The 25,646-nt window shown below is 36.9% G+C and overlaps 1 protein-coding gene across 4 annotated transcripts in view; it reads left to right on the top strand.

Moving 5' to 3' along the window:
* IBTK (inhibitor of Bruton tyrosine kinase) overlaps window positions 1-24,643 on the top strand; it is a 54,885-nt gene extending 30,242 nt beyond the window's left edge. For 3 of the 4 annotated variants that reach the window (XM_065730943.1, XM_065730944.1, XM_065730942.1), the window contains 11 exons: window positions 87-147; window positions 957-1,084; window positions 3,384-3,496; window positions 3,990-4,138; window positions 4,586-4,749; window positions 6,509-6,601; window positions 7,904-8,062; window positions 12,399-12,551; window positions 19,578-19,646; window positions 19,754-19,886; window positions 22,533-24,643. In XM_065730943.1, the coding sequence (XP_065587015.1) occupies window positions 87-147; window positions 957-1,084; window positions 3,384-3,496; window positions 3,990-4,138; window positions 4,586-4,749; window positions 6,509-6,601; window positions 7,904-8,062; window positions 12,399-12,551; window positions 19,578-19,646; window positions 19,754-19,886; window positions 22,533-22,658 (1,348 nt within the window). In that variant the 3' untranslated portion in view covers window positions 22,659-24,643. The remainder of the gene's footprint in view (window positions 1-86; window positions 148-956; window positions 1,085-3,383; window positions 3,497-3,989; window positions 4,139-4,585; window positions 4,750-6,508; window positions 6,602-7,903; window positions 8,063-12,398; window positions 12,552-19,577; window positions 19,647-19,753; window positions 19,887-22,532) is intronic. The other variant, XM_065730945.1, reaches the window with a different exon arrangement.
* The last annotated feature ends 1,003 nt before the right edge of the window (window positions 24,644-25,646 follow it).

Here is a 25,646-nt window from a genome sequence, read left to right as displayed (position 1 = left end):
CTCGAAGTTGGATTCTTTTACAAGGAATCTTTTACAACATTCATTTGAGTGATCATTAATATAATATATATTTTATTTATTTTTAGGACTCTGGATGTCTTAAGTGATGAAGTTGTAAAAGATGTTTCTGTTTATTACAGGAAAATGGTAAGTCATACAATCTCAGTGTAAATTGGTTATGTTTAAAATGAGATCAGGTGAGTAAGATGTATATATACCTGCAGGGTGTTTAGGTGACAGGCTGAAAGGAGAACATTTGACTCCAAAAACCTAGCTCCCGCTTTACCAATTCCATGGAGCTCATATTTTCTTATTCACTAGCCAATAGTGTTCTTCTTTAAAGTAATTACATTGCACATTAATATATTAAATGTTCTTGTTAACTAACAGTATTTGCATGTCGGAGGAAAAAAAAAATCAAAATCTGTGGAAAAGTGCATCTGTTACTTTGAAGGAAAAGAAAGCAAGTAAGTCTTGCCAGTGACAAATGAAGTGTTCTCAATAAATCTTAAAAGCCATGAGAAAAATAATGTGAAAGCTGAAATTCCAGGCATAAAGGGAAAACCAAGAAACATTACACCATTGCACATTTAAAGAATAAAGGATGTGAGTTTGTGCAACCCTGAAGCTTTTTCTCTCAGGGGTTATAAGCAGCTGGGGACGTGCGTAGGTCACTCTGAAATGAGTGCCTCCCATTTATTTCCATGGAAACTATAACAGCTACAAAGAACACAGTAAGACTGGTTGATAGAGCAGATTCTCAACTACAAAACTGTATTTTTCAGTATAGTCACCACTGTTAACCTTAGGCTACTTAGAAATATAACTGAGGTTTATCAGCTGCTTAAATAATCGATTAATTTGTATAAGTGTTTTATATAACCCTTTCTCAAGAGATCAAATATTCACTAGCAATCAGTGTAAGAGCTATGGTGTAATAACTTTTACAACTACAGATTCCAGCTATGGTCAGGAGAGTAATTACGCCATATCCAGATGGACCTGACTTAAGTTGTTTTGAGCCTGAAGAGGGAGAGAACTTTGTTTTTATAAGGGAAGAAATGAATACAGAACAGAATTCTCAGTAAGTATCTGTTTTTCATCAACATTTCCAAGTGAGCTATATGTGGTGTTTATTTGTCTTTGGACAGTACCCGGCTCCCTTTGGGATCAGAATAGAAATGTTGGAGAATAGGATAAATGGCAATTTCAAGGATTGCTCTCAGTTCCCTGAAGTATTATTGTACATTGCAGTGAAAAATCTTCCCCCCCTCCTCCCCTTCCCTCCAACTTACTGATGGAGTAATGCTGGATACACCTATACAGACTGGGTGATGATTGGCTGGAGAGCAGCACAGCACAAAGGGATCTGGGAGTGCTGGTGACAGCAGCTCCTCAGCGTGAGCCAGCAGCACCCTGCCTGCCAGCGTGGTGGCAAACTGCAATTTAGAGTACATTAAACGCAGCACAGTCAGACAGTTAAAAGATGATTCTCTTGCTGTTTAGTGTTGGTGTAGCCTCAGCTTGAATAAGTGCGTGCTTCTGGACTGTACACTATCAAGAAAAAATAAAAATGGATGTGAAGGTTCTTGAAAGCACACAGAGGAAGGCAACAGAGCTGGTAGAAGGGCTGCAAAACATGTGCTGTGTGGAGAGGCTAAGGACATTAGGTTGTCCAGTGTAGAGAAGAAGAGGCTGATTGGCAACTTCACTGATCTCTGCAGCTCCCTGAGGAGAGAAAGCAGAGGGAAGGTGCTGGGCTCTGCTCCTAGGAATCGATAACTGGATAGAAACAGCACCAAGCTGCAATAAATTGGGCATCAGGAAGCATTTTATTTATTTATTTATTTACCACGTGGGTGGTCAAGCACTGAAACAGGCTTCCTAGGGAGGTAATTGATGTCCCACGCTCCTCAGTCTTCATGAGGCATTTGGGTAATATCCTCATGAATGTGCTTTAACTTTTGGTTAGCCCCAAAGCAGTCAGACAGTTGGAATGAAAATTTATAGTCTTTTTCAGTTATGAACAGAACTGTTCTATCGCTATTCCTGTAAGTGATGTGAGCAGAGGTAGCAAAAATGAGCATTGAAAATAATGTTTAGGCATTGTGCACGTGTGTATTTATGCAGCCAACTATGAAGTTCATTGAACTTCATTGAATTAGGAGAAATTGGGAGATAAACTTGCAGTTTTTACTGTACTGTAAGTCTGTCTGAAAAATACTGTTGAACTGCATTTCATAATCTTACCAGTATGTCATATGAAACAAAAAGTTTTGTAGTGCAAGTTTTTCATCTGTCAGTTTAAAGTGGATGCTTTCTGGCTGGACAATAACAAAGCAAACTTCCTATGGTTAAGAACTGTTAGGAAACATAATCCAAGCAACTGCAGATCAGGTAATTTGGCCTTGGTAGTTTTCTGAAGTTCTGTTATTCTGTTTTACAGCATTTATCTAAAAATAGGGAAGTGACAACGATAGGGCTTGTAGAGTCTTGTCAGGCTAACAACATGCTGCTTTTCTGATGAGGAAATGTATAACTTTTTTTTTTTTAGTACAGATTTTTAACTAGAGAAATTGACTGTAAAGTTTGCACAACTGTAAAAAAAAAATTAATTTGATATGATGACTTTATAACATGTAGTTGTGCTAAAGTCAACTAGTTTAGATCAGAAGTAGTAGGTCAAGGGAACTGAGAGACTGTCTTGTACTAGCCATTCAGCCTTCCAGTCTTCAGGCTTTAAAGGGGGTATGGGGGTATGCAAAGCTTTAATAAAGTATATTTAAGGTTACAATACTGACACAGGATTGAAGTTGGAGATGTTATTAATTTAATTCTGAATTTCTAATAGTTGAATTGAAATAAAGATACTTTTTGATTTCATCGTAGGAACAAGTGACGTTCTGGTAACGTGACCATATACCTGCTCTATTGTAGCAGTCATGTTACCTTGGTGTCAGTATCTGTGCTGGGGAAAGACTTACTCTTCTTTCTGACACTTTCTGACTGATACGTACTGTGATGTATAGCAAGTCTAATCCTATCTAGGTGGCAGTGCCAGCGTATATAGCTGCTGTCTTCCACTGTCTAAGTACAAGTGTTTGTGCCATGGAACAGATCCAAGATTAAATCTACATGAGAGAGAATTTTTTCCTCTTACTTCTAATTTTTTTTTCCTTGAATCATTTACTGAGTAGATGAGGCAGTTCACAAGCAGGGTAGTGCCAGAGAAGGAACAAGCAAGCTACTGACAGCTGGTGGGAGCAGGTATTGCTGTTTAAAGTATAACTCTGGCTGCTGGCTAAAAAACTTGACATTGATAGTTCTGAGATTCAGTTTTCTTGATGCTTTAGTCCATCTTTTACTGTTTTTGCTTTTAATAGGGAAGCTCTTTTTAAAAGGGCAAAAACTAAAGCAAAAAAGAAGCCACGGAAACGTTCTGACAGCTCTGGTGGATATAATCTCTCAGACATCATTCAGAGTCCAGCCTCTACAGGTCAGTGGGAAAGACATTCCTTTCAGTTATAAAAACAACGTAAAGTTTAATTTGCAAATACAGTGCCATTTTTATATTTAATTAAAACTTGCTAAGACTGCTGCTGGATTTGAACAGTGAATTCTTAAGACTGAGTTGTTTGAAAGAATGGTTATTGCCTTAACATTGTGCCCAATCTTTCTGTAAAAGCATGTTTTTTGTGAAAGGCACTTTCCCATATTGTAGTTCTACTCACATACTTTTTTTAACAGAAAAGTGTATATTTTTTTCCCTGACTATATGTCACAAGACAAAAAGAGAAAGCTAGAAGCAATACCAATTTTACTATTTTTTTTAAAGAATCTGCTTGAAATTATTCTTTTCTAATATACTGGAGTAGATAATCTAGTTATTTTATACCTATAATATGGAATTAATTTTTGCTTTAAAAAAAAAAAAAGTTTAGTCCTGTTCTGATGATATGTTAGTTTTACTCTCTATTCTTATTTCTCAGGCTCCATAAAACTGGATAAAACTAACTCTGTAGAATCACTTCCAGATCTCCTAACATCTGACTCTGAAGGTAGTTACGCAGGAGTGAGTAGCCCCAGAGACTTGCAGTCCCCTGACTTCACAAAAGTGTTTCATCCAGAGAGGACTGAGGTTGGATCTCTTTATTTCTAACAACTTTTTTTTTATTTATTTATCTAATCCATAAAAAAATAGTTTGTATTTTTGGAATGTCTCTAAGAAGCTGTTGTCCTTGAAATTGAGAGTCTTTGGCATAACAGGCTAAGAAATAATTTGAAATAATTCTGCTTGTCTTATTGCTTTAAAATTAACATGTTGGAGTGATTTTTCTATTATCAAGGTGCATATGTGGACTAATCATTCAGGTTGTAGTGTGAGTTAAAACAAAAAAATACAAATAAAACTGAGTAGGAATTCACTAGTATTTTGCTTGTTTTTCTACTACTTTTTTTTTTAAGATCTTTTCTCTTCCAAGTTGCTTATAGTGTTGTTTTTCTGTGGGGAAAAATGTAAGAATACTTATACAATGTTTTCTGACTATGTGTGGTTGTTTTTTTGTTTGTTTGCTTGTTTTTTCAGATGAAAGATAAAGCATGTAGTCTGGTTATGAAAGCCTCTCAACAGAACAAGGAGATGAAGTCATACAAGGGATCATCAGCACTGACACAGTCTGTTCCACAGGCCATTCCCAGTACCAGAAACAACTCTGCAACTTCTCCCAATTGGGTAGCAACTAGTTTCAGGTGGAGTAAAAATTGTGAGGCCTACCTAGCTTATAGTCAGTATTTCTTCATGTGGTAGTGAGTGCTAGTAACATTCTATTTCTACTGCGAAGTTAATCATTTTTCGAAGTTGACTCATTAATTAAAAAATATGTTAATTTTATTCAATTTGTTCTTTTAAAAATTATTCTTTGAGCCACACTGTTGATGAGACGCTTTTATTTATATATATTCTAAGTGCTATCAGTCAGGTCTTCTGTCACCTTTTTTAAAGAGGCCTGCTTTTATTATGCTTCTGTAAAATATTTAGCAGTTTTCTGTGGAATCAGGCAATGCTTGGAAGCACTGCTGGAAGCACTATTGTACTGTGACATTTTTAAGCCGTTCTTTTAGACTTAAGTGGTCTCTGAAAAATCAGCACCACAGCTTTAACTGATGCAGTAATAAAATAATTTACTGTTAATTTTAATCTGTAGCAGGATCTACATATGACAGAGGAATAGTGCCATGATAGCCTGAAGGTTCGTCTTCCTTTGTTGCCAGTAAAAGTTGAATAGAGAAGAGGTTAAGGACTTAGAGAATCATACAGTGATAATTTTCTGGAGTTTTCTTATCCTCTGTTGTTTTGTGGTTGATGTGCTTTGTGAATACAGGTAATAAATGTGGAAATTAAAAAGCCCCAACTCTGAAATGTATAGTTTAGACAGCAGAATCCATTAAGACCCTGTTTTGTCTTGTCAAATACTTGTGCAAGCATAGTTTGTGGAGAGGCTCTTTGGTCTTTAGGCATGGTTGAAAGAAGTTCCACCTTCATCTGTTATCTTACAGTTCTTACGGAACATTTTTTAGAAGATCACAGTGAAAAGGAACAAATAAAACCATAGGAGTTTGCTTTAATTTCCTTTTACCTGTATGGATTTTCTTTATGCTTTTTCTTTGCTTTCTCTAGTATTGTTGGCACATTATGTTAAAAAAAAATAAATAAAATAAAAGGATGGCAGACTATTGTGTAGTGTTCTAAGGAATAGTAGTACATTTGGTTGAAGCACTATTGAAAAGTAGTGATGGCAAGTTTTGGTGAGTGTTTGCACTACTTAGACTGTGATTGCTGGTTTTCTGTAGGGAGAGACAGATAAAGTGCTGCTTATGTCTGATTTTAGAGTTTGTCTTTGAATCTTCTTGTAACACAGCTTTGTTTATAAATGTCTTTAAATATCCAGGTTTTAATTTATAGTTTTACATTGATTTTAGAAATGTCTGGATTTCATTTGCATTCATTTCTACAAAAGTTTAGAAGAAGGTAATTCACAAGAGAAACTGATTTCTAATGTTTGAGAGTGTAGGTGGTGTTTGAACAGAGCTTTCAAATTTCATTGCAGTATAAAGTGATTTTAAACAGGCTCTTCAAATAAAGGTCTAATTCAGTCTTCATGAAAGAACTGTGAGCAGTGCCTTTCTAATACTTAAAATGGACAGTTGACTGCTAAATATGAATCCTGGATTTAGGTATCTGATTTTTTTTTAAGTAATCATAGTTCGCTTTTTTTTGTAGCACAGTGAGTATTTTTATAGCATGTTCTAAAATGTGTATATACTTACAATTTTTTTGTCAGAAACGTATTTGTGGTTTGACATAATTGAGGAAACAGACATAAATTATACATAATTATACATCCGGTTACCAATCTCATGTATGATTTAGAGAGTTTCAGAGGAGGTTGGAAGTATGGAATGCAGGTGAAAGTGAGTGCCTTGGAAGGTAACTTTGTTTTTTGTTTAGTCCTGCCAGTCCTCCTGCTATGGATCTAAGAACTATCATGGAAATTGAAGAAAATATGCAGAAATGTGGAACTATGCCAAAGACAAATTCAAGGTGAGTTAAATTAAAAAAAAAAAAAAGCAAGAAAAAAATGTAGAAGAAAAGTGTGGTAGATCAGACCATTATGAATTTACTCAATGGTTCTGGCAGTTCATCCTTGAAAGAGAACAGAAGAAAAGATGTAATGTTCGCTTCCGAACAAGTTTGTTTACTTCATTCTAGAATTTTTAATTTGGGCATTTAAAATGTATCTCTTTATTTTACTGTAGTCTTTTTAGGTCATCTAGTGCAAAAGCATGTCCTAGCTTTTGAAAATGCAAGAAAACACAAAGAAACTAGTGTGCTAGGAATTGGCCTGCTTTCTGAACTGTATTATTTTCAGCCAAAAGGAATTAGCTCTTTCTTGTCCAGAACACTGAAGAAATTGCTTGTGGACCGTATTATACTCAATCCTGAAATTTGTTTCTTGTCTCGTATTCTCTGGCCTCCCCTAGCATCCGATATGTTGATATTCACAGTTCTTGATCAGGCAGAAGCAAGGATGGTTCTTGCTTTGAAAAGTACCTCAAAGCTATAGTGAAGGAAACAGACACTGTCAGAAGTGGCAGTGGATTTAAACATATGTTTAGTATGTCGCTACATATGGAAGAGAAGTGGAGATAATTTCATGACCTTTAAACTGTAATGTTATTGTAAAAGAGAGCTAGGAAAACAAGTCCTGGAACACTCTGATCAATTTCTACGTTTAACAAGAGAGAAATATTTTATCTAGTCAGTAATAAGTGCTTATGATAAACTCAAAATTTTCTGGTTTTTTAATTATTATTATTTATTTATTTGTTTGGTTGGTTTTTCCTTGTAAAGGAATGTTCTCGAGGTAGATGCAGAAGCTATAAACAAATAGCTGAGACTGAAGAATTCATATAACTTAAAATATAAATGACTAAATATAAAAAATGGCTTTATTCTGTTTTATATATTTTTATGCAAGAATCTTTCTGGCTTCAGTGAGCAAGTTTCAGACAGTCAAAAAATCATAAAACTAAAAAGTAGTCTTCATCAGGTGGTAGACCTCTCTTGGGGTCTTATTTCTACTCTGCATATTTTCATTTGTAGGAATCCATAAGTGTTGATTTTATGGTGCATTTCTTTCTGTCCCTTGATTCTTTCTGACTCTCCTTTTTCTCCTTAGCCATCTGGCCTCCCTGCCCACCCCTGGCCCATAGTCACTGCATTTAAAACAGTATTATGGTCTAGGAGGGGATTATTTCTCAGTTTAATGTGCAAGGTGAAAGACTTGAAAGAAAGATCTGAGAGGACACTGATCTTACATCTCTCTGCAATATTAATTCACAGCAGAATGGCTTCTCATGGAATTAAGCTTTCTCAGAAGCAAAGGAAAATGATTGCATTGGCAGCAAAGGATAATGGGTCAGTAACTACCAGCACAGAGCCTACTCCAATAATAACCATACCACCCACACCCACGAAAGTTGCGAAGCTAGGAAATGCATGGTATGTTACAATTTAAAAATCCCTTCTGGGTTTTGGATGGTTTTTACATTAAATAATCTCATAGAAGCAATTTCTTCAGTAAGTGACCTAGTTTCTGTTCATTAAAAGGAATAAGTGTTTGTATCTACATTTGGTACTAATCTAGAAGCTCATTGGGGGTGGGGAAATGCACTGATTGCAGTTTTACAGTTGTTTGAAGTTCTTCTAACAGTGAGTCAGTAGGCACTGTCCCTTCTGGCTTTTTGCCTGTGTGTGATGTGGTATTTGCAGATGATATCCAAGTGATGTATAGAAGAAGGTAGAACACAAGCTTTGAAACAGTTAGGAAGAGATTACTAATAACCATTAGGTTATTAATAACCATAATTTTCTTTGTCAAAAAGAAAAAAACAAAAAACCCAAAATGTTTCCTCCCTTCCTGGAGGGAAGAGCTAAAATGGTTTTGGAATAGAGCAAGTGAGTGATGAATACTTGTGTTAAGGATTCTTTCAGAATTAATGTGTTTAAAATGACTTTTAGTGCCAATTACACACAATTAAAGTGTTTAAATAAGTATCACTGTATCAGACAGAACAATTATTTATAATCTGGGTTTTCAGCAGTGCAAGATTGCTGCTTGCCTCGTTTAAGATTTCCTTTTCACAATTTGAGTTGGTATTAGGATGAAAGCTTAAAAGCGTAAATGAACAAGTAGCCATAAGCTATGTGAATTTAATGTGTTTATTTACTTAAATACCTATGATGGGTGGGATTCCTCCAAGGAGCATTGAAAGCAGGGGCAAGAAATCTTTGTAGGCATCTGTTTGTCATGGGTTGATACTAAAAAAGATTATACTCTGTACGTTGAACACTGGAAATATACAGTTATACGGGTATGTTGCTTCAGCAGTATTTTAGCTACTGGTTTTAAAGTTATTACTAACGTTATAATTATGAGTAAACAATATGTTACTTCTACAGTGACAATGTACACAGGTCACTCAGGCTCATTTACGTACCAGTTCATGTGTCCTTACAGACCCATTGACTTCATACCCATCAATGATTGGTGTGGCAGGAAAGTCATCCACATGTGCACAACCTGATGGGCGGTGTGGGGGGCCATCCATGCTAATGTGTGAGATCAGTGTGGCTGTTTATTAGATGGACTGGGACCTGCACGAGTCAGTTATTTTCCTCGTGCATCCAGCAAAGGCAGGGACGTTTCTTCTATAGCAGCGGTCATCACAGGCTCTTCTTCCTCAAAGGAGCTTCACCAAACTCTCCCTTGCCATGGCTTGCTCTGGTTCTAGCAATTGCTGATGTAGGTGTTTCATGGGCAGTTTAAATCGGTTGTCTTAAATGTCATCAGTTACTTTCAATTTTTGTTACATAAACATTGTAAAGCTTTGTGTTTCAGTTTCTCACAGATTATTTTGGATGTCAAGGGAATGGGCTGAGAGAACCCAGGATGGTATCTGCATGGGCATCTGTCTTTCTCGTCTCCCCTTCATACGTAACTTGTAGATACAACGCAACCTGAAGTAGACTTTGGAGGGCATTTTGAGGAGTTTATCTGGTTACTTGAATATCTTCAGGAGCGTTACTTCCTCGAGTCCTAATTTATAACGTAAGATAGGTGACTCGTTAGAAGTATTTGTACTGATCAACTTGATCATGTGCAGTAGAGATGCTGCTAGTTAAATTATTTTCTTCTGAATACAGAAAATAAGTAAGAGAAGCTGATAAAACACGTATAAAATTGTGGTATAAAATTTTGGATTGTAACATCTTTAGTCTGACACCTTGATCTATGCTCCTATGGCTAATTCTTTACCTATGGGGTGTTATTTGCTTTTAAATCTACCAACTGCCTGTGGACTTTTCCTTACAGTTAGAAAGCTGATTTTTGAGTATACTAGGGTGGGTCTGTCCAGAAAATATATTGTATTATCGAGGTTTTCATTAAGCAGTTCTCTAAAGTAGGTGGGCTCTACTGTGTTACACCATTAATCTTAAGTGGAAGTGCCAGGGTATAAGTCAGGAGGATGGAATCCAGGCTGTTGCTTGTGTGGTCACTATGCACGATTCTGTATGTTCCTCAGCAGTGTTCTTCTGGCTGCTGATCTGAAAACTGCTGTTAGCTCCGGAGTTCTAGCAAAGAGCTAGTGGGAGGTAAATAAATATTTCAAATTATGCCTAGCTGCTGTAAAAGAGCATTTGTTGAAGAAACTTTAAGCATCGTAAGGCAAGCCATCCGTTGTTCAAAGCAGTTTTTTCTATGTAAAATAGAAGAATGTTGCTCCTCTAATACTATATTTGCGAAGATGTAGTCTATAAATTGACAAAGGACTGTTAGAGTGCATCTGGCAATAGGTGGAGATTTCCATGCATGCAGTAAAGTCAAAGCCATAGAACTTGCGTTCCAGTGAAATAAGATATTCACTTGGATGTGCAGTGAGAACATTTGCCAGAAGGGTGTGGGACCTTCTGGCTCTTTTTTTGGCTGACTAACACACAGGACGTTGTACGCCATGCCCAACCTTTTCCACCAAAAGCAACCTCCAGTTTCATAATTGGGGAGTGGTTAAAAGCTATGCTACCTCCTGTGAAGAATGGTGGAAATAAGGAAGGGAAAAAAAAGAGTAAGACAAGCAGACAAAAAGTAGTACTTGGAGAATATGAAATACGAGAAGCTAGGTACTTGGTATGTATTGACTTCATTAGTTCTTCAGACTTTAATCATGAGTGGTAGGGCTTTTTGGTTTCGTTGTGTTTTGCTTTTGTTTTTTAAACTCAGCAGAGCCTTTGTCTTTTCAAGAATGGGAGCATAAACTGAAAGTCTTTCTTGACAATTCATATATATGGTATGTGAGTTCTTTTGTATTAGGTATTCAGTTTGTTGATTTTTCATCTTATTATGAAACATCAGCAGGCTGTTTTGGAACTTGATACTTGGATGTTTTGCAGTTACAAATTAAAGAAGCTTCTTCTTTTATGTTTGTAATGTATAATGTTTAAATTATATTTAAATGTTACATATTAAATAGGTATGACAGCAAGCTTAGAATTGTTACTGTTATGAAACAGTAATCTGTATATTTGTATTTGTGTATTTATATTTGTAATAGTTTAAGCTAAACCACTTTATGCTGTCCCCATTGCTTTGGGTAGGGTCAGAGTCTTTAAGAATGACACAATTGTATTTTATTGTTGTTGTTGTTGCTGTTGTTGATAGTGTTTGTTTTTATTTTGGTGCTGGGTTGCTGGCTGGTGGTTCTTATTTCAGTACAGAGTTTTCATGATACAAGTCGGATAGGGTATTGAAGCTGTTTGCAGTAGGAGGCTTCTATGACAGCAGATTCTGAGAGAGCTATTTATCTACTTGGTATAATAAGCTTGGGGAAGTTCTGGTAAAACACTTTCCATGATTCTTGTAAGTCAGCTGATGTTTGGAATGGAGGATGTGTAGAATGACTCTCAAGTTCCATCCAGTGGTTCCCAGTCTGCTTTATATGCCTATGATGCTGCTCATGCAGTGAGAAAAATAAACAAAAAAAAAACCTCTTAATGCCCAGTGTTCTAGTACGTGACCAGATGCCATATATAGTGTTCAGATATTTTTGTTGTAACATTTTATTTCCCTGATACTTGTTAATTTTTATATGCCATTGATGTAGTTTGAACATCTTTGTCTTCAAATGCACTTCTCCTTGTGGTAGTTGTGCAATTAATGAGCATTGTGTAAGTAGCTTGTTCTACTTCAGTAGTACTTATAATTGATGTTTCACCTTCTGAGAACATGATGAGCAGAACTGATTTTCTAGTACGTATTTCTAATATTTGGCATACTGTAAATAGACCCCTGAAATCAGGTAGGGCTGTTATGGTTAGTAAAGTAATGTAAGCAAATTTATGGAGAATTAAATCTAAAGTCTTGATGGGGAGGAATAAAACTGAAGGTAACTGCCTGTAAATAAAGCTTTTTGGGTCAGAAAATGTTCATACCATTTATTATTCTAAGTGGATATATTTTCATTCTATTCTTTTTTTTTTGAAAGATAATATGCAGGTTCTAGTTCACCACCAGTGTATATTATACTTAAGCAAGTAAGGGAAAACTAAGCATATCAGTTTTGTGAATTTCACTGTGGATTAAGGGATATTTTAGAACCTCCAGTAGCTACAAGTGACTCATTAACTGGGTTCTGCTTACAGCTGTCTGATTTTTGTCAATGCCTATACTATATCTGATGCTTACCTTTTTGACCCAAAGTGGCATATTTGAAGGGATGAGGTCTAGAAGGGATTTATGTGTGTATATATGTGTGTTTTTAATTACTTATTTATTCAAAAGGTCATCTTCATTGCATTCTGCTTTGCCAAAGTCATTCCGTAATCTTGTAATGGAAGAAGAAAAATATACGAGTGCAAATAATTTACCTGGTACTGGTATCAAGAGAGCTGGATGTAAAGGAGCTGAGGATTCACCTGTCCAAAGCACCACAAGGTAGGAGAGCAGTTTTTTCCTAATCATACCTAGCAATTCATATACCAGAACCATGGTAACCTATTTAAACTGCTTCTGGAATTTGAAAGAATGAAATTGCCTTTTTTTTCTTTTTCAATCCTTAAAGTATTCTTTTAGTGGTGTTTTAATACTAATAGGATTTCATGGATGGAAATACTATTATAAGTAGGAAATGAAGTAGACTTAAGGAATTTAATGCCAGTGCTAATATTTTGTTGATAGTTTGAAATATTTGACATACTATATTAATATACACACACAGACACAAACACCTCAGACTAGTAACAAAATGCTTGTGTATCTGTATGTATATGTGTGTGTATATATATATATATATATATATATATGGATGGATAAAAATAATAAACTTATATCTAATTTCTACAGAAGTTAGAAAATATCTTCTAGGATTCAGATACAGCATGTGTGAAAGAGAGCCTTGCTTGACAGTAACCTTTTCCTGTAACCACTGCGTGGATAAAATCCGTTTATTCAAACACAGAGCAACCCTTGATCTTAGTTTTCTTACAAGCTGATTCATTCCATGAAAAATTGTATCTAAACAGTCTAGAAGGCTTACTGAAGTATTGATGTATCATTATGTATTATAATTAGTGGGATACTGTGATTATGAGGACATAAGTGACCTGTTCTGAGGTCTATGTTGTTACTGTATAGTAACTAGACTTACGTTGTTCTTCAGATAAATTGTTTTGTCTCTGCATTCCTCTCCCTCCAGTGAAACCTGTGTTTTGGGATTAGAATAACTATCTAAGCTGAGAGGAAACAAATCTCAGCCTAATTTCTGAAAGTTGTCATCTATCTGCATTGCTTTGCTCAATTATCAGGAACTTTAAACACAAGGCATTTAAAATACACTTTCAAGCCCTCTGTCTCTTAAATATTACAGACTTTCCTTCCTGCTATCTAGAAGTCACAAAGCCTGGCTGCTCCACAGTATTAGAGGAGTCAGGTGGCAGCAAGGCTGGCAGGGCACACTTCCTCTGTGTTAGTTAGGTGAGCAACACAGGCTCTGTCAGCAGATGGTGATTGCAGACAAATCTCTAAAGGTGAGAGAGGGATGAGCTCAGATCTAGAAGTCAGGGTTAAAATCAGAGCGGAGGAGCAATCCCCGTGTACATTCTCACAGCTCATCCTTACAGATTAACTTTCCCTTCAGTCAAACTGTTAGTGACAAAAGAGTTTGTGGAGCCTTGTGGTGCATGGGAGTCCCAGGTACAAACTACAACTCTCTCCTTTTTTTATTTTATAGAACCTCTGTTCTGACTCCAAAAAATTGGCTGTGCAGTATGGGTGAGACAGTTCTGCTGGGCCTCCTTCTTGGTTGCTCAATTGTATAGAAAGTGATGTTTCCCTATCACAGAAGTAGTATGTACCATATTGGTAGTTAAGGAGCAAAAATGAGTGGAGAAATAAAGAAGGATGTATAGGGAATGGTGTTAGAGAAGAGGGATTTGCTAAGTGACAGAGTGTATCCTTCAGAAATAGAAATAAAGTTGAGGTTACTGTGGTGAGCGGAGATGTACTTACACATGTGCAGAAATAGCATGTGTTATTAGTTTAGTTTTTTAGCAATATGCAAAGCTTTTGATCACGTGAGAGATGGTATGGGCTGTTGATAAGGGAGCATGCACTGGATATTCTTTCTAGTTTTGTCACGTGGTTTCTGATCTCTATAAAGTCACTTAATTTCCTTTTGCCTTTCTCTGTCTAGCCTGTTCAGTCTGGCCTGTCTGCGGGCTCTCAAACTGGATTCTTTGAGCTGAATCCAGGCATAATATGGCTGGATTCAGGCTGCCTGAAAATGATATATTAAACCAGTGGGAGGCTGGATGACTACATTGACTATCATCAGTTAGAAAAAAGGGCACTTCCAAAGCTATTTCAGTTTGTTTTGAATTGTCTCTGAAGATGCTTATTTCTCACTGTTAGTAATAAAGAATCTAGGTTGATCTATCTGAAGTTAGGCTTAAGGTTTCTACTGTGAGCTAGTTTTATTCTTTGACTGACAGCTCCTGTCACAGCAAGCTCTGACTTTTGCCAGCAGCCTTCAAGAGCTGCTTCAGTAAAGATTCATTATCCACACCCTTTTCCTTTTTAAGGAAAGGAAATTGAATGTTTGTAAAGCGTAAGCGATCCTTGTCTCTGAATGTCATGTCCACTGATGGGACAGTGAAGAAACTTGCACAGCTACTGTGCCAGCTCTTTTATTTTTCTTTTGGATAAAATGTGAGGTAATTAAACTTATTTTTTAGATTGGAAGGGTTGTATAAAGATGCTTCCATACATTGTCATCTTCCAGTTTCTGCAGATGAACCATGTCATGAATGTGGAAATGTGAACTGGATTGTGTCCAGAGGCTCAAAAGCTGGGCCAAGTGGATGTGGCTGCATTGTTTCCAGGGACAACTTAGTCTTGGGAGTTACGCTGCGCAGCTGTGTGTGTATAGCTCACAGTCCAAGCTAAAAACAAGGCCTGACGTGACTTGACTTTTTTTTGTGGCGGCCCAGATTGTCTTTATTGTGTTACTCTGGGGAGCAGTAAAGAGTCATAGTGGAAACATCTATCTCTGGCTTTGCATGAGAATGGTCTAGTTTTGGCATGGGTAATATTGAGCTAATAGCTAGTAGATGAGTCAAATGGCATGGCAAAACCCAAGAGGGTTCTGCAGGAGACCAGTGTTTGTGCTCTTTTTCTTAGAGCAGTCATCAGATCATTGAGGCACTAGACCTGAAATGGCTTCAAGTGAAGAAATTCTCAAGAAACACTGGGAGGTAAAGTTCTAGGACATCACAGTGTCTGGGCAGGAGTCATGGCAAGTTCAGCCAACTGAGTTAATCAGGCTAGTTCAGTACTGATGATACTTGGCCTGTTTGTTTCCATGCAGAGCCACTTACTTCTCTGCATCAGCCTTTAATTTTCTAGACTACTACATTTCCAAGTTTGGTGTTTTTAGGTTTTTTGTTTTACATTTTTTCTGTATATCATTGTTTCTCATTTCCCCTCTTCCATTTCTCCTATTTATTTTGATGCCAGCTGAGGAATTAATCTAGCATGTTGAAATATCTGCATTTGATTTAGCATCTGGAAAAGTATCTTGCTAGCAAGAACCACAAATGTACCTGTGTACAAACAGCTTCAGAATATCTGTGTTGTTTGCTACATTTTAAAGCTTTGCTTAAATTGAGGTAGATGTCTCAGGTACTTATTAAACTTGTCTTTAATTGAACACTAGAGTGTGCTGTGACACTGGGACTGCTTATGAGGTTAGTGAATGTCTGTATGTGTGTGTATTTTTTGTTGCTGTTTTTCTTTCCTGCTCTGGAAAACAATCTTTTTGTCTATAATCAAACAGGTTGTTTAAATGAAACGGTCTGGGTTCATTTATAGTGCTGCTGTGAGTTCTTTGGATTATGGGTGAGAAGGAGAGACTATCTTTCAAATGGGCTGGAGAGATGCAGGTTATTGTCAGATGTGCCAGGTGAGCATTGCAAGAGGAGATGGAAAAAGAGATGAAGTAGAGATATGACATCAGAATAAAGGCATTCAGCAAGATGTACAGACATGCAAATGAGCAAGCAAGCAGAAAAATGATGCCTTCTATTGTCTGTCCTTCCTTGTCTGATTCTTTCCTATTTTTTTTGTTTGTTTTTTGTTTTTAATTCTCTTACAATCTTTATTACCTGAAGTAAAAACTGGAAGCTGATTTATCTAGACTTCAGACAAAAGTGCTCCCATTGTTGGACTCATAGAATAATTTAGATGCTGTAGGCTGGCCTCCTGTCCGACATAGCTAGTTCAGATATAGATCATATTGCTCAGGGCCTGACCTAGTTGGCTTGTGATATTTCCAAGGGTGTAGATACTTGAACCTTTTTGGGCAACATGTTCAAGGGTATGATAGCCTTTATGGTAGGTTTGTTTATTTTTAGTTAGGTATTTGAAGGCAGCAATGAGATCTCCCCTTTGCAAGCATACAGTTGTTCTTAGCACTTCTTTCTGTCACGTGTCCCTAATTTTGGGGACATCTTCCAGCATGACATCTTTCTTGGAGCATAGGTATGATACTCTGTATGTACTCTAATAAATACAACACTGAAGGGAAGAATAATTTCTTTTGACCATCTGGCTACACTTTCACTAGTACAGACCAGTATGCATTTAGCCTTTGCCACATGGATGCTTACTGATTCATCTTAGACTTTCTGCCTACCAGGACTATGTGAGTCCTTTTCTGCAAGGCCACTTTCTAGCCAGTTAGCCTCTGTCCTGTACGGCTGTCTGGGAATATTCTCTTCCAAATATGTGACTTCACATTTGTTTTGTTTTCCTATTTCTTCAGCTTCTTGAGGTCCTTCTGAATAGCAGCCCAGCATCCAGTATGTGCATCCCCAGCCTGTCCCCATCCATTTGAGGCCTTGCTGAGAGCACACACTATCCAACCACCAAATAATTGGTGAAGATATTAAACATTATGTCAATCATAGAATCAGTCATAAGGGTTGGAAGGGACCTTAGGAGATCATCGACTCCAACCCCCAAATCATCGAGTCCAACCCCCAGTCCTCAAGGGCCATCACCAATATATACCTTGTTCATATTTTTCAGACTGATTATAAGGAAACAGTGTATGTGGAGGCTGAGTATAAGGATTTAGCTTGCAAAAGGCAAATAAAATGACATTCTTTGCTCTCTGTTTGTCTGAAGAGCCAGTCATCCTATCATAGAATGTAATTACGTTGTTCAGATAAAATTTGCCTGTAATGGTACGTCCAGTGTGGTACTTGGTGACAGAATTGATGGTTCCAAATTAAACCAAGTTGTCCAACATTCTTTTGAGTTAGTTTTTTTTTTTTTTTTCAGTGAGATACTTCTGATTCATTGTCAGGATCATTACACCTTGGATTCTACTTTTTCTAGCTTAAACCTTTCAGTCTTTTGCTTTGTACTTACGAATTTTCTTTCCCATTGCTTTGTTCCACAGTCACATTGTTCTTTGCTAAGTTAATCGAATCTCCTAATTTTGTTTGTTGGTTTGAACATTGCTGCTTATTAAATTTATTAACATTAACTTATGATACTTCTTTTAGTTAACTTATTGTCTAAAATTGTGATTGTGTCTATATGAGTAAGAAGTAAGCTGGAAATGAGAGGTATGGGAAATTCATTAAAATAAAAAAAATTAAAAAAAAAGATTTCATGGTACTTAGCTCCTTACAGAATTTCCTTATCTGTTATGACCTGATACTTTTCTTCAGTAAAATATGGTTTTCTAAGCTGCCATTTGTTTTTTCTTACCAACAATTAAAAGAAAAGAAAAACCTTTTTTCTACCTTTTTTCCCCCGTGTATTCATTGATCCTAGTGGAAAAAGCATTGCAAGTTAGTAATGTCAAGTGAAAGGAACTGGGAGCTCTACACGTGACCAATGTGGAGAATGGTAGAGCAGGTTTGATCACTCTTGTCATGGAATTGTTGATTCATGGGTCGGTTCCTTCAAAAGTTCCAAAATATGGTTACCCAGAAACAGCCAATTTGGCTTTTTCTCCATACGTTGTCATGCTGACTGTCTTGTTAGTGTCTGATATGATCAACATTACTTAAAATGGAGGCAAAGTCTTGTCTTGACTCATATGAACTGTATTTTTCCAGTGCAAACAGAGAAGCAATATGAGCTGGCAGAAGGTGGATCTGCTGGATTTGATTCATGGGAGTGACACTGCAGAGAGGCTATTTTGAAAGTCCAGTGTTATACCTTGGCAGATGTTAACATTTATGTTTGTTTTGCTCTTTGAGTAGTTGGCTGTTTGGTGGGCAAGATTGTTTTGTGACAGAAAGCTTGGGCATGGTTCACTGAAACGTCATTTTTGGTAATGGATGTTCCTTTTCAGGTTTTTTTGAGATCTTGCCTTCATTGCTTAGCAGTAGGAATCATGGTTCTTGTTGTCCTTGGAGTTGCGTTGTGGGGGAAAAATTCCAGGCAGAAAACTTCGCAGTTACTGGAATTCTCTCATTAGTTATCTTTCTCTAGATGTTTCCCCCTTTCCAAGAGTTTGTGGCCACTTACAAAGGATTACCAAAACCATAAAGAAAATTGAGACTGATTTATTGAAATACCAACACCATTAGAATTTTTTCGATGCCATAGAATAATTCAAAAAAGTCTGTTAGCATTTCATAGAATGCTATAAAACTTTATTTTAGAGTTAAGGAAATTGCAAAAGTTGCTGAAGAAAGAGATTAAATAACAAGAATAGGTCTCTCTCATCTCACTGAAGTGGGATTATTTTGTTGAATATACTGTCTTTTAAGGCATAGAATGTACCTAATGTGACTTCTTTTGGTAGACAGTTTAACATTTTAGAATGGAATAAAATGTCTTCCTTCTTGGCAATTCTTTGTTGTTATTTCAGGGTTTTTTTCCGATTCAGTTAATTCTAGTTATATGCTGTTCTTATGAATATGAGGTGATTGCAGGACATACACTGTAAGTCCATATTTTCTGGGCTTATACTTGAGGAAATAATTTGCTAATGCTATTGTAGTACTGGCTCTTTTTACGTGAAATATTTAATTTGAATACAAGATTTTCTATCTTAAAGCAGTGTTCTTTCCATGTGAATTCCGAACAGTTGTACAGTAAATGCTTTCAGTACATAACTCAATTGAATATATTTTTTTAGGTTTAAAAAATATATATATATATAATTTTTTTAAGTGCTTTTGTTCAAATGCTCAAATGTTAAGCAAAACCAGAGTTAATGCTAAACTGAAAATACAGTAAGTTCTGTCAGTCAGAAATGAGTATCCATCTCTCTTCATGTCACAGTATCACATTTCAAGATAAACTTGGAATTGCTTCAAGATGCCTGTCTTCTGGAAAAAAAAAAAAGTACAAATTTGTAATTAGCTACTTTGAATTTGTAATTAATTGTGATTAAGGAAAATCCTTTGACTTCCACCCTCCTTTCCTATCTTTTAACAGATTCAGAGCTCGAAGTAGCCCAGGTCTGGAAGGACATGGTCTAGATTTTCCTCAGCTGGAGAGCCATAAGTAAGTTTGACTTACTTAGATTCCAGAATTTGTTTTCTCTCTGTTGTGCTGACCTTCTCAATGTTGCCTCATAATGTCTTCTGCTTTTTTGCTTTTTTTTTTTGCAGTCCTTGGTTGGCAACATCACCAACTAACTCTCCTGTCATGGCACCTGTCATGTTTGCATCTATTGTAGAGGAAGAGCGCCAGCAAGAAGCTGCTCTTATTAGGAGCAGAGAAAAACCTTTGGCTTTGATCCAGGTAAAGTACTAAGTTTCTGTAGCTGGATATTAACGCAGGGAGTTTCCGCTAGCTGTTTCAGAGATCAGTTTTTAGGATTAATTATGTATTGTTATACTTAGTGTCACTTTTATAATGGTGTTAAATATCATTTAATAATAACATCTTGTTCCGATTTGATAAGGTATACTTATATTAGATTGACTGTTGAATCCATGGCTGATAGATTTCCAGAATCATAAAACAGTTGAGGTTGGAGTCTGTAAATTGTCTAGTCTAAACCTCTGGCTCAGAGCATGATCAGCTAGAGAAGACTGCTCAGCATTTCCCAGCCAGCTTTTGAATGTCTCCAAGAGTTGAGGTTTTTTGGAAAGCCTATTCCAGTGTCCTATCACCAAGAGCAAAAGGAGATATTTATGTTGAAATGAAATTTTCTGTATTTCAGTCTCTGTCCATTGCCTTTCACTGGACACCGAGACATCTAGCTCACTTCTTTATTCTCTCTGATTAGCTGTTCATATGCATTGATAAGATCTCCCTGAATCTTCTTCATGCTAAGCAACTGCAACTCTCTTAGTTTTTCCTTGCCCATTGACACTCCAGGCTTTTAATCCTTTTGTCTTTTCACTGGACCCTCTTGTACTACTGGGGAGTCCATAACTGGGCCCAGAACTCTAAATGTTTCTTATCAGTACAGAGGAAGAGTCATCTTTCTTAGTCTGCTGGCAGTGCTGTCCCTAATAGTGCCCAGTTAAGCTGTCACTCTTCTTTGGTGTAAGAACACATTGGTGGCTTAGAGTCAACTTGCCTACCAGAAGCCCGAGTTGCTTACTGCCAAGTTACTTTCCATTCAGTTGACTGGTGTATGCACTTCACTTTTCTTACGAGCAGGATTTTGCATTTTCTTTTCTTGACCTTGATGAGGTTCCTCTCAGCTAACGTATCCAGCCTCTATTGGGTCTTCAGAGTGGCAGAACAACTCACTGTTGTGCCAGCCATTCCCTCTGATTTTGCTGTCTACAACTTGCTGAGGGTGCGTTATATCACATCACACAGGTCATTATTGGAGATGCTAAGCAGTACTGACCCTAGTCTTGATCTGGTATTAATACTATCAGCTGGCCTCTAGCATGGTCTTTGGGACATTATTCATAATCCTTTGAGACTACCAATTCAGCTACTTTTCAGTCCATCTTACTTAAATTCATCGAGTCCATGCTTCAGTTCGACTGTGAGGATGTGAGAGACAATAATGAAAGGCTTGATGAAGTAAACAGTGTCCACTGCTTTCTCTTCGTCCACCATGCCACCCTTCTATGATGAGAATGCTGTTGGGTTGATTGGACATTATCTCCCCTTTGTAAAGCATATGCTGACTACCAGGTGGCCTTCCTGTCCTGCATATGTTTAGAAATAACCTCCAGGAGGATTTGTTCTGTCTTGTTTTCAGGGATAAAGATGAAGGTGACTGGGAATTAGTTCCCAGATGCTCCTTCTTGCTCTTCTTGAAGATAGGAACAACATTTGCTTCCTTCCAGTCCTCAGGAGCCTCCTACCACCACAACCTTTCAGAGTTTTTTTTGACAGTGGCCTTGCAGTGATATTGGCCAGTTCCCATAATACTCCCCTAACAGTATGAATGCATCCCTGAGGTGACATGGATATATGGATATATGGATGTTCGGCTTATTCACATATTTATTAACTTTGATATCCTCTACTGAAGGTGAATCTTTTTTCCAGACTTTGCCACTGGTCTCAGGGGCTAGGGATTACTGAAAGCTGGTCTTACCACTGCAGATAACGATGAAGACTAATTGTTCCTCAACCTTGTCCGTCTCCTTTCACTTTCAGCAGTGAGCCTGCATTTTCCCTAGTATTCTTTTTGCAGCTTTACTTACTGCCTTTCATGTCACATGCGCGAGTCAACTCTGGCTGTGCTTTGATGTTACTAATTCTGTTCCTGTTTGCTTAGACAATGTCTGTATTTTTCTTCTGGGTCATCTGTCTTAGTTTCCACCTTGTATACGCTTTCTTTTTGTGTTTGGGTTTTGTAAGGAGCTATTTGTTATCCATGCAGCCCTCCTGCCATATTTGTTAAGACTTTCCTAGTCATTGGCATGGACTGTTATTGTGCTTGGAAACACTGATCTTAAAATCAAGCAGGTTGTCTAGACCTCTTTTCTTTCATGGGCTATGTTCTATGATTTTTTTTTCCAAGCAGATCCCTGAATAAATCATAATCTTTTCTTCTAGAGGTTTAGGGTGGTGATTCTGGTATTTGTCTTGTTTCCTTCTCTTGATCTTGTACCGTCTCATGGTCAGAGTAGCCAAGGGTGCCTTTGACCTTATCATCCCTGACATCCAACAGAGTGTCTGCCTTCATCAGTTTCTTGATCATTTGTGTGAGGAAGTCACCAGAGCAAGGCTTCTGGAGCACTTGTGCCCTGCTGTGTTGCCTTTCCAGGAGATATCAGAGTCTCTTGTGAGGGCCAGGACCTGCAAACATAAGGCTACTTTTAGTGGTGTGAAGGAGACCTCAGGTACTGCTACTTGCTCATGAGAAGGTTATAGCAGGTGTACTCAGGGCCACCACAGCATGTTTGTAACTATTACTGGCATAAATGCCAGAATGGTACTGAAATACATGTTCTTTTTTTGTTCCAGATTGAGGAGTGTGCTATTCAAGACTTGTTAATCCACTATGAAGCTTTTGATAACCCTGATGAATTTGTGACTGTTGAAAGGGCTCCACAGGGACCTATGGCAACACCTATGTGGAACAAGCACTAATACATACTGTTAACAGCCCATATTATATGTGCACTTCTGAAATCCTTATTACAAGAAGAATGGGACTGGTAAAACATAAATCATGTAACTTTTAACATCAGCATTTAAAATTGCACATAATTGGTAGGTGTTTGGTAGAGACAATGGAAGTAATTTGTTCACTGTGTCTTTCACTCACAATATATATGGTACGTATGTTTTGAGAGAGTTTCTTTAACAAGCCCTATTAGTAGTGTCACATGAAGCTGTAGATTGGAAATGCATTTGCTAATTAAAATTGTAAAGGTTTTTTGTTGAATTTAGAGGTGGCTGAAAAGCGAGTGCTTCTTTTGTGATTTAATGTGGAACTGATTGCGTGGAATTACACATCTTTGAAGTTTATTTGGGGGGGGTTATGTTCTTCAGAGCTTTCTGTTAAATTGGAAATATAGCAAAAAGTTTGTGCTTGAACTTGATGTTAAAGTACAGTTTGATATTGCAGTTTTCCTTAACTTATGTAAGTATGTACTGGTTTTTTGACTGCTGTGACCAGTACTTTTTATTGTCATGCTCCACAATGAACCTCTATGCTGTACCTAAGTGCCCAACCATTGCCTGCCCTCAGTTTGGTTATGCATGTTCTTTTCACTGTTGTGAGACTGGCCATTGAGCAGTCAGTTCCATTGTGAAGTGAAGTACACGGTTGAATACAACATGGTGGCACTTAATTAGCTATCTATAGTCTTATTCTGGTGAGTATGGTACAGTTTTAGAACCACTGTGTTTAAGGTACAATTAACTTGAAGTGCTGAGGAAATGCAAGATCTGTACGTTCGTTGTTAAAGCTATGGGGATGAATGCTTGATTGTGGAATTTGCAAATGCCTAACCTGCAAAGATTATCATAGGTGGCTTTTAGTATTGTGTTTTCTGAAGTTCTCTGTGCCTGGTTTAAAAAAATTATATATGTACCTAAAAGAAAAGAAAAAAGGATAGCCTTATCTACAATATTCTGTTTAGTTTGTCTGTTTGTATAGGTGTGTTTGAACTTCTACTTTTTCGATCGTGTCAGTACTCACAAACTCTGGAAAACTGGAATTGAAAGAGCTGCAGATGATGAATGTAGAGAATTGATCACTGTGTGATGAGTTGAGTCTTGATTTTAAAAAAGCTGTGTAGATATGTCTAATGGTTTCAGGTTAAGCTACACCAAAAAATCCTCCACAAAAGTTGTAAACAAATGCAATAAACCATAAAATCTTGATTTACACAAAGCTAGTATACTTTTATATGCTGTTCAAATACAATCAATACCTTAGAGAACTATAGAGTAATATGAAAATACTTGTTCTGTGTATGAAAAACCAGTAGGTGTTTTGGAGCTACGCATTAAAAAAAAATGTAGATTTTAATTATAGTTTAAATTCTACTGGTGATTCATTCGATATCCTGATGAGGATAATTTCACTAATTGCTTTGCTTGACTTAGTGCAGGGCCTTAGTATGTGCTGGAACTCTCCTTTGAGATTGAAAGAAAGCCTACGTATTTTGAGACACAGCTATAAACACACTGGGCTTTTCCAAGCCTGAACCCAATTTGTTAAATCACTTGGAAGCTGCTTATTTGCATTTCAATTCTTTTCTTCAGAATACTTTTTTTTTAAATGTCATTCTTCCGTTGTTATCATAGAATTTCTGATCCCATGGTGCTCAACAGCTTGACTGCTTTTAAGGTCTGGGTTTTATTGCAGCAGTTGTTTTATTCATTGTCACTGATTCTATGTAATTGAACAAATTGAAGAATTATCAGTGTACCATTTGTTCTGAAACTGAAAACAGAACTAGTGTTACAGAAAGCTAAGTAAGCTTAGATTCTATGTTTGTTTCCTTAGAACTTTGAATTTAAGAGTGTAAAATGGCTGAAACACAGTTAAATCTGTCAAAGTCTAGTGAAAATAGAAACAGTATTTTCTAACTCACTCTGTATGTTTTTGCACACGTGAAAGCCCAAACAAAAATTCCAAACAAGACAACGGCATTAACGGATCAAGTATCTTTTCTGTGGAAGTGGTTGGACTTGAAATTTTTTTCATTTACATAGTTTGATGTTAAACAGTATCACTTCCTGAGATTAATGTGATGTCAGTCCTAACTGCGTCATCGGGACTGCAGTAAACCTCTGAAGATTCCCTAGTACAACCTGTCCAGCCCAAACTAGCTCAACTGATAAGACTCTGTTTTCTTCCCTTTTGCTCCTTTGACTATTTATACACTATATTAACCTTGAACCTTCATTTCTTCTGAGTGAACAGTCCTCACTCTTTCAGTCTTTCATCATAGTGATATATATTTCAAAATCAAAACTTTAAAATAGCTTTTTTGATCGTAAGTACATGCTTTTTCTTTTCTCCTCCATCCTTTATTGTCTTAAACTTCAGACACTTGGAAAAAAAAAAAAAGAAAAAGGATAAATAGAACTTCAAAAAACTTGAAAATTGAGACAAAATGGCATTAATTTTCTAATACTGCTGCAGTGTCTTCAGCACTTGCTATTACAGGCAGTGTCAAGGCATTTTTGAAGTGTATGACTTTTCTGTGTAGAGTATTGATAGGAAAATGCAGGATAAGTAGGTCACTTTGGTCAATTAGAGAACCCAAGAGGGACTTTGTTCCTTCAGAAGCATCTGTCTTCGGTGAATAAATCGACTTCACAGCCGAAATCTCTGTAAAATGGAATCTCTGTACTATGAAGATTGATACTGCATTTTTCCAAAGAAAAGCATTGACAAAAAAATTGCTGATCTCACTTGTGATAGGAGTCTTGACAACACCTTTTTACCACATGCATTTTAACTGAATTTTACACACCTCCTCAGCCCCCAAGATTGCTAAGTCCTATTTACAAGTGGCAACAGGAAACACTGGGTACAAATTCTAAAATTCATTTACAAAGGCTTCAGCAAAGTCTTTGTTGTTACAGGTATATTGTGGTATGCCTTTAAATGCTTTT

The sequence above is a fragment of the Cyrtonyx montezumae genome, unplaced genomic scaffold (assembly GCF_038088225.1).
Source record: "Cyrtonyx montezumae isolate F1298 unplaced genomic scaffold, pur_monq_1.0 scaffold_13, whole genome shotgun sequence".
Lineage (NCBI taxonomy): Eukaryota > Metazoa > Chordata > Aves > Galliformes > Odontophoridae > Cyrtonyx > Cyrtonyx montezumae.
Note: the sequence above shows the minus strand (reverse complement) of the source record. Positions and strands in the feature narration are given on the sequence as shown.